Source organism: Rhodnius prolixus, unplaced genomic scaffold (genome assembly GCF_049639745.1).
Source record: "Rhodnius prolixus isolate KJV_2025 unplaced genomic scaffold, Rpr scaffold_3, whole genome shotgun sequence".
Taxonomy (NCBI): domain Eukaryota; kingdom Metazoa; phylum Arthropoda; class Insecta; order Hemiptera; family Reduviidae; genus Rhodnius; species Rhodnius prolixus.
Window position 1 is genome coordinate 14,431,190 of NW_027411603.1, and position 9,681 is coordinate 14,440,870.

The 9,681-nt window shown below is 30.9% G+C and overlaps 1 protein-coding gene across 1 annotated transcript; it reads left to right on the top strand.

The window, feature by feature from the left end:
• Positions 1–289: 289 nt before the first annotated feature.
• On the top strand, positions 290–2,054 carry LOC141452997 (uncharacterized). Its single transcript, XM_074125659.1, has one exon. The coding sequence runs from the start codon at positions 353–355 to the stop codon at positions 1,901–1,903; it is 1,551 nt and encodes a 516-aa protein (XP_073981760.1). The 5' UTR covers positions 290–352; the 3' UTR covers positions 1,904–2,054.
• The last annotated feature ends 7,627 nt before the right edge of the window (positions 2,055–9,681 follow it).

Consider the following 9,681-nt stretch of genomic DNA (forward strand, 5'->3'; position numbering starts at 1 on the left):
TTCTCACGCTAAAAATAACGTATTTTCGGATACTTGAAAAGAATGCAGTACATCCTCCTACAACTATAAAGAAATTAAAATATTTAATGTCAATTGTTGCTTAGAAAACTTATATGAGTATTCATGTTAGTGCCAGTGGCTCTAGTTTTCTATTATTAGTAAAATAAAACGCATAATTGAAGGTTGCAATTGTTGTTTTATGATAGATAAAAATTGATATATTAATGAATTAGTTAAAGTGGGAATGTGTTTTGGTGGGAAGTAGTGGGGAATTAATGCTTATCAGGCTGCTAGACTGCTAGGTTGTTTCAGTTGTCAATTGAGTGTAAGTGTGTGAGTAGGTACATTTACAATGCATAAGTATTTAAGAACAATAACGCGATGCTATTCGGTTGTAGTGCAGTCACCATTGCCACAAACTGTAGGACAAGTGACTAGTGTACATGAAGAAGTGTGGTCGGCACTGAGTGAGCATGGTGATAGGATTGCATTAACATGCACACAAACAGGAAGATCATTCAAATATAATAGGTTAAAGCAATTATCAACAAATATGGCTTGCTGGTTGCAAGATAATTATTCATCATCTGATCAAGGCAGTCACGTAGCCACCGTACTACCTAATTCCGTTGAACTGGCTATTTCCGCACTGGGGGCTTTAGAAGCTGGTGTTCCTATTGCTCTTTTTAATCCTCATTACACCTCTATTGAGCTATCGGTTGCGTTTTCAGTTGGTCAACCAAAGTGGGTGATCACTACATCGGACAGAGTTCATACAATTCTGGAAGCAATGTCGCTATCCGGCATAAAAGGACAAATTGTTACCGTAGATGATAATATTACATTTAGCAAGGTGAAACATTTTGAAGAATTGGTCAGCGAGAAAGGTACAACAAATAAAGATTTTGGAAAACATGGAGGTATTGTCATGTACAATGATGGAGAGGTCAGGAAAATCAGTCAAAAAAATATTCTCGCTAATTGTCTTCAAGTATCTCAACCAGAACTAAGTCCACTAGAACCAGGAGATAAGATGGCTGCAATTATACCTATGTGGAATTGCCATGGTCTCACGCATACTTTGTTGAGAGGACTAAAATCGGGAGCTGAAGTTGTTACGATAACTCAGTTACAACCAACTCAAATTTTGGCCACTGTCAACAAGAACAAAGTGAGAGTTCTGCCTACGCTTAGTAGCATGGTTGATTGGTTGACTAGATGCAAGAAACAAGACCTAGCAGGATTAAAAAGTATAACTATAAGTGGAAGACCATCTTCATTTTCAGATCGATTGGGATCCATTTTTAATGGTGAACTTTTACAGAGTTACGGTCCAGCAGAAGGGCCAATATTATTTCAACAGAGGCGTGGTTCTATTTGTAGAGCCGGAAGTGTTGGACAACTTTTACCAGGAACTGAAGCCAGAATTACTGGTCCTGGTGGAAACAATGATTTACCTCACAACGTTCCAGGCGAATTGTGGGTAAGAGGTCCTCAGCTGGGTGACGGGAAGCTTTGGATGTCAACTGGCGACCAAGGCTATTACGATCAGGATGGTTGGTTCTACATTACTGAACAAGCAGAAATGAATGTTGATGGTCTGAAAATTTCGCCAACAGAACTTGAAGCAGTATTAAAGCAACATGAAAACGTCGCAGAGGCAGTGATATTTCTTGCCGATAAACAGCTAGTAGCAGCTGTTGTTCCTATCGATCTTTACAAACCTCCTTCATGTAAGGAATTAAATTTACATCTTGGAACACAACTAGCTCCTTACAAGCATATAAGTGATCTTGTTATTATGTCTTCTCTTCCTAGAGACAGTTCAGGCCAAGTGAGTAGAAAACATCTCGTTGAAAATTACAATCCCAAAAAAGAATTAGCTTCCATGAGTTACGTTTAAAAATTGCCCATTTTCTAATATTGGTTGAAGAAGAATATTATATTTCTTCTCTCTTTATAGTTTTTCTTTAATAAATTTAAATTTCTTCTTTTACTAATATTACTTCAAGACTGATAGTACAGTAACTCAAATATCTTTGTCCATGGCTACTTCAAGAGTTTCTACAGTACTTATTAAAAAAATTGAAATTTTAATTTTGATGTTTTGCAAATTGTTATTTTTATACTGTATTTTTTTAAACTAATATTTTGTGTAAATGTGTGTTTATATACCTATCGAGGATTTAAATTTTACAAGTATGAATATTTAAATAAGTAATGGATGTAAATAATTTTTTAAAAAATCTAGTTATATGAATTGATTCTTACTAGTTTTAAACATTTTCAGAATGTCTGAATAACTTTTAATTACAAATTTATTCAAGTAAAAGTGGCATGGTGTTAAATATTTTGGAATATCCAAGAATTATATTTGTGTTCAGAAAATATATTTGTTAAAATTGAATTTATTCCGGAATTTGAAATTCAAAATCCTTTGCTTTGCTTTTGAAAAAAGTTAATCTTTGGTATGTCTTATCTGTTTACGAACTGTGACCAGAGTGTTTCAAGGTGATCTGCTAATAGGGAGACTTGAATACCGTTAAATGTTGCATTAGATTTTAGTTAGCTTTTTGGTTTATTTTTAAACCTTGAATTTTTATTTAACGTTAAATTTTGTGCCGTTAATAAATAAGTAAAACGTAATTTATAGATACATGATATTAGGAGATAAACATGAAAATGTGATTAGGTCCTCAGCGCTGGATAATTTTGCTGATTTTATCCATCATAGCCCGCATGTTTCTTGTGTTCCTGGCCCGTTTCTACTGTCACCTGTCAGTTGTTATTTCTTTGATTAATTAGCTTGGTGAAAAGGATTTTCTTGAGAAACTTAGCTGAAGACAACCATCCTCTGAACCAAAACTGATTAATCAATTTCTAATAATAGATGAAAATTCGATTCCGGTCAAGAATACAAAAAAAAACATGCGTGCAACGCCGGATAAAAATCATTTTAATAAACATGACCTAGTGCTGGCCACAATGCGCATATTATGTTGTCCTTGAGTTAATGTTCCTCAACACCAAAATAGAATCCTTTCACTTGGATCTTGAAATGTCAACAACCTCAGTGAGAATGTTTGTATAGTCTGGTATAATGCAAACACCACCAACAAAACTGACATTTTTTTTTCTGCTAGAAAGAATAAATGAGTATTGCGATCAAACCAAATTTTGAAATTAAGTTTTCCCGTTGTAGTCGCAAATTTTTAAAAAAGAAAAAAAGTTTTCATTAGAATAAATGTATCTACCATAGCCACCTAACCAGGCGGAGACATTCTATGATTGCGATTAATAAAAACACATTGATATTAAAATTAAATAAAGATAATGGAGTGGAATAATACCAAATTGTTCTAAGTGCTGAAGTACACTAAATCATAGAATAGGTAATTTGGTAACAATTTACCTCACGAAACTATAATGTATTTTTACCTTGAGTTTATTTTGCCCTAGTTAAGAAAATTGATGCTTTTCTAGTTTAAGTTTTGTGGAATGCGGGAAGCAAATGCTCTGCTGACAATATTTTTCTAACTCTTAAATGTAGCAATTACCCTCATGTCCGAACAGAGACAATCCGGATGTGTTACATGCTCGATGTATTAATTTTTTTTTGCACCAGTACAAAATGAGACAGTTATTAAGTCAAAAGTGGTGAGTAAAATTACTTATTTTTTTTTAATTCGTCAACATCTGAGGTTATTGGAACCCGGAACTTTTTTAATCACCAGACAGTGAGCTGTAAGCAGCTTCTAGAAAGAGGAAATCTGAGGGCCAGCATCTGGATTCGAACCCTGTTTATCAGTACTTATCACTAACCAATCAGCTAATACCTTCCCTAGACATTTTTAATCAACAAAAGTCAAGAAAGAATAAAACATGAGAGCACCATTACTTTACAGAAAATTAAATTATCATTAAATAAATAAAGGTTCTCGCACATTATCTTATTCTTAAAGAATTTATCATTTTATTTTCTGAATATATTTTTCTGCAGGAGTCTATAACTTCATTAATGATTGGCTATATCTTGAAGAGCATTTGGGCGCTTATTGCAAAGAGAGATAGTTTTAAAGCAACTTCAAAGCGGTTTATTAATAGCACGTTGTTAGTACTTGCTGGAAGTCTCAAAGGTCAGTTAGCCCTCACGCTCTAAATTTTCTTCGTACTTTCCGAGTGGCTGCTCTAGAAAGGGTTGTAGAACGTAGTGTTTTCAATCCAAAATAACCGATGAAAAAAAATATATAAATTAAAATTCCTAACCACAAACTAAGCTTGCTTGGTGTCTTATGAACTAACATTAATAATTTTTTCCATTAATTTTTCTGATTAGAATTTTGTAAAGTAGAGATGCCTAAATTACCTCTGAAAAGAAGTTTATCCATCGAGTGGTAGAAAAGTTGTTCTGAAAAATATTTTTACAGTTACTAAGTTTTTCATGATATCGTTCAAAATGTATTAGCCTTGAAAGAGAAGTATTTGCAATGTTACAAGTGTACAAGGTCAACAACAGGTCCATTACGCTTTACAAGTATTTAAAACTTAATTACAATTATCCTGTTATTAATAAATCAATTTATTATTCATTTTATTTAAGGATGAAATTTCCATTTTTATTATACTGGCGTAGATCGTTCGTGTTTTCTTGTTTAGGGAACAAAAATAAATTTTCTGTTTTTACGTTTGAATTTATTTTAATTTGAAGAATATTATTTGATGTTTCCTTTTAACCGATCTACCAAGAAAAAACTTACATAAAAACACACTTAAATTGCGTTAACACCAATACAAAAAGCAAGTTCAATATTAACGAATGATCATTAAATAAAAATCAATGGAAGTTAATAGAGAGAGATAAAAGAGATGAACAGTAAAATCAATTTTAAGATTTATATCTGTAATTATGAACGACACTAAATCTTGCTAACTCATCACGAGTGTACGCTTTTAGATTGAAAGAAGCACATAATCATGATAAAGCTTCAGTATGGTGAAATAAACACTATTCTAAATATAGCTATTGATTGGCATCATGTATTCTCTTTCACTACACCATGTTACCTTAAGTCATAATGATAAACTATTTATGATATTTATGATTTATGATAGATAATTATATAAAACGTTAACGGACAAATTAAATTAAATACAATAAATTAAGGTTAATGAATAAAAGTAATAATAATTGATGCACCTAATGACTGAGAAAACTTGTTGCAATAAATATGGTCCGTGAATGAAGGATTGCGATTAAACTTTTTCTTTAACTATTAAGATCAAATTTGAATTGTGCTACACAAATCTTGTAAGAAAGCGTTTGGAATACTTTATACTAGATATCTCTGGTTCGACTATCGCTTTCTAAGTCAATCTAATGGCATTGATAACCCACCGATTACAAAAACAGTAACTAAATTTGACTTTTTATATCATAAATGGGCACTTTATGGATTAGAAAGTTGTAGGTGCGTTGATTTTAAACAAAAATCATTTGTTCTGATTTCTTTCCTAATCAGAAATAAATAATTTTCATTTAGGGAACTTCACGTCCAACTACTTAAAGGTGTCGCAGAGAATGGATATTAGCAATCATATTTACTAAACATGTTTCTTTAATTCAAGGTCAGAAAAATAAGTAACTAATGCATCGCATTTTATTAGTTTTATATTATTTTGGTTGCCCAACAGATTTACGCCCATCTAGATTTAGTGGAGTTTGAGAGATCTACTCTCAAAACTCCCAGTAAATTTCATTATTTGGCAGGGCCCCATTTATTCTTTCTTCTTATGGTATAAAAATATTTTACCATGAAAATTCCTCTCTCCAGATATTACTGAGTAATTTACGGTTTAAATTATAATTTAATTTACGGTTACTAAGGTTTAAATGTTTTGAAATTCGGACTTAGAAAAGAATGTTGTTTGACATTGTTTAAGTTGTAAGAATAGAATTTTTACTTTTTTTTACACTAGATTTTTGTCAATTTTTCCTGGAAATATCTATTTTGGGGAAGTGAGCTATTAGAAGCTCTACGAAGTCAAAATCTAAGAGCTCTTTTGTAATTAGTTACTAATGAAAAATATCTTACTATGACAAGCGATCGTTTAAAAAATCATATAAAAAGCTTTAGTTTTTTTCAAGAATGCATACCTCTACGAATGAGTTGAACAGAATAAAGCATAATAGCCCTTTTTGTCTGATAACTCTCGCTTTTCTGAGTCTGAATGATTAGTAGATTTTTTGTTATTGTTACATTTTTTTGTAAAACTTTTGCTGAAATATTCGTTTCTTAATCCATTTATCTTATCATTTAATATTTTAAAAGAAACACTTTTAATTTACTGTTTACAAAAAATAAATAAATAAAATGTGGACAGAAATAATGTGGTTCTCTTAAATTATCAAATATTTGAAATAAAACATTTATCGACAATATGAACTTTCAGCTTGCTACCCTGTAGTATAGTATTTCTACAAAAAGATCTGTTCTTAATAAATTATCTTGATAAATCTACTTGATTACATGATAATACGATTTAAAGGTTGATGCCCCTTTAATTGAACCCAAGCATGTTACAGACAACACTGAAAGGTGTTAGAATTCAACCCAGGGGTTGTTGTACTTCATTACATAACTTTACTGTTACTCTACGCCCAAGAGAGACATTACAGCCTAAATTGCCTTTAGCCCATGGTGACTAACACTAAACGAAACACCTTCTTCTCTTTATTATATTCTTTATTATCTTTATTTTATTATATTATAAGTAAATGATGTTTTAATTTAAAATGAATTAATTTAAGGAAAATAAAAGGCAACTCATCAAATTGTAAATGTGATAGAAAAACAAATTTATTTACTAGGTTTAAAAAATTCAGCCTGATTGGTTTCCCAGAAAATCTAGAAAGAACATTTGGACATTTACACTTTGGGTAAATGCCATCTTCTTCAAATTTGGCATTTAAACTTCTTTAATATAAAGGACAAGCCACAGGATCATATCCGTAAAATGATACTTCTGAGTTAATATCTAAATCCGTTAAGATTATTAAAATTACCTAAAAACAGCAGAGTAATTCTCTCTTTATTTCTAACTAAATGTCATAAAAAAGAACTTATTATGTTAAGTTTGGAGAGTGATCATCAGCTCTGAAGCGAATGGCTTGCTGGCAAATAGAGTTACTTGACTAAAAAATTCTTATATTCTGAAGTAAATGTCCTTTCATATAAGTAATAATGGTGAATAACGCTAAGTACATCGCTAAGTCCGGGGGAATCAATTCTGCAACCTCACAATACACCATTGCATTGCGGTACCTCTATAACCATAAATCTGTTCAGGAGCCCCTGTAACTACTAAATATAGTATATTACACTATATTGGATCTGGGTTATGGCAAAAAAATTACAGTTATAAAGGAGGATTTGCCCTATATTATACAGATAATTTTGGAATTTTATCTTTTATAGAAAAAAAAAAAAATTGTCAAAGTTGGGTGATTTGAACGTTACGCTTTTTCGTTCAGTTTTTGATAATCAAACCTTATACAACTGTCCTACCGGACATTTTAATTACTCTACTTATATGACTACCATTTTTGTCGCATTTGTTTGAAGTTGAGTTCAGCCTAAAAAAAAATGTGGTTTTACTTCCTTAATATATATGAATAATATATATAAGCAGTAATATAAATAAGTAGTATCTGAAGTTTTCTTGTCACGATCTTATTTTAATTATTCGACTAATTTTTTCAGCAATTCGAGATTTTATTTTATTTTTTATTGATTAGTACCACAAACCTAAAAGACAAATTTAGCAAAACTTTGGGAGGCGTTAAGATGAACTGAACCACGCTTAAAAATTATTGTAAGTGAGGAACTCATTTAACAATTAGTTTCTCTTAACCAACTGAAACAATGAGTAAATTTTTTGATGCAATTTGAAACTCTATATAATACTAAAAAGAAAGACTGTTTTTTTTTTTGTTGAAAAAACTTATCTAAAGATATAAATAATCATCTTGTTTGCATAACCAAAATGTTGACATAACTTCAATGTAACATTTTAGTAACAAAAATAAAATTTGATAATAAAATTTAAGTCATCAATATTTTTCATTTGACGAGAATCTATATATATAAACAATAACTTTTATGTTTGAACTAAAAACTTCTATTTTATTGATTTAATAAATAAATTGTAATAACCGAACGGGAAATTTGTAGTAGGTACATTAATCTAACATCACGCTATTCCCAGTAGTAATTATTTTACTTTAATATCCTTTCTAAATCATAAATTTTATATTAAAGCACATAGGAATGTTACGATGTAAATAAAATGTATATTTATATAAATTTACTTTTATATGTTAGCTCGGAGCTGATATAATGCGTATAACAGCTTCAAAAAGATTCAAAAATGTAAGATAACGTATAGCCTAAGAAATGTGTTGCCTTGGTGCAGCCTTAAATTTTTCTGATGGAAAAGGCGTCTATATTTTTAGAAAATGTGAATATATTTTAAAGTATTTTTAACCTCACACTATAGCAGATATACTTAATTTTAAAATGATCAAGCGAGAAGAGTAGAAGCTTCATAATGGCTTCAGTTTTGGAAACTAAATCTTCCATGATGTTATAGCATCCTGGAGTTCATTAACATAATTATCAAAGAAAAATATATACAAAAAATATACAAAAGAATGGTATTAACCCAGTTGTAAGTGTATTTAATTTAAATACACCCTAGAGCAGGTATCCAGATTTCAAATAAAAATTATTACTTCAAAGTCAAACGATTTTCTTTTAACATGGAATTCAAGGTATATATTTATTTTTCCTTGCGTAATTATTTTACATAAGTGATTGAAGATCAATATATTTTGAATTGACGTTGCAGAGGAACGCTTGAATTCACACCTATTCCAAGATCCAAATATTCTTCTAAAGTTAATTTTTAAAGTAATATTAAATGTCTTTAGAAGCATGGAATAAGTGGTGAAAGGTTTAAAACTATGTTGATGGTCTGGAAAAGCTTCTTGCTTGGACGCTTCCTCGTAGAGCCTACAGTAGGAGAAAGGGAAGTGCCTTCTGCACTTGTCTTAAACCCTCAGGCTGCTCTTCTCTTCAGAGAGTCACTTCTTCTTTTTACCATGGCATGCATTTTTTAAAGTCAACAATTTTATGTGCATGAGTTATTTATTGGAAAATTAAATTCTTTTCTCCTCAAGACGGGTGGAATACGCAGAATAGTATCAGCTATAGCGAGTGCCAAGCCCTAAATTAGAATAAAATGTTGGATTTGGACGGTTGTAGTAAGGGCCGGGAACCTCACTAGACTCTTCATACATAAATATAACTATTAATATTATACAGTTTATATGAGCATACACTTAAAGTAGCACTTTAAGAGAAAGCTCCTAAAGTTTTTAAAAATCGTCCAAGGATTTTTTCGAAAACGTGACACTTCAAATCCCGTTATGGCAGCAAAACTAAATATCAAAAGAAACAATGCGTTTTTTCTTGATTTTGGAGTTACGTACCTAGACACTTTTTTCAATTCAGGGATACTCAAACTGTAGATATATTCTATAAAGTAAAGTTGATCAGTTTTCAATCAGTTAATTCCTGAAAAGCATAAGGAAAACAGGTATTGCAGAATAAAAGTAAGATG

Excerpts from the sequence above, each read along its gene's own strand:
- LOC141452997 (XM_074125659.1), top strand. The coding sequence starts at position 353 with ATGCATAAGTATTTAAGAACAATAACGCGATGCTATTCGGTTGTAGTG.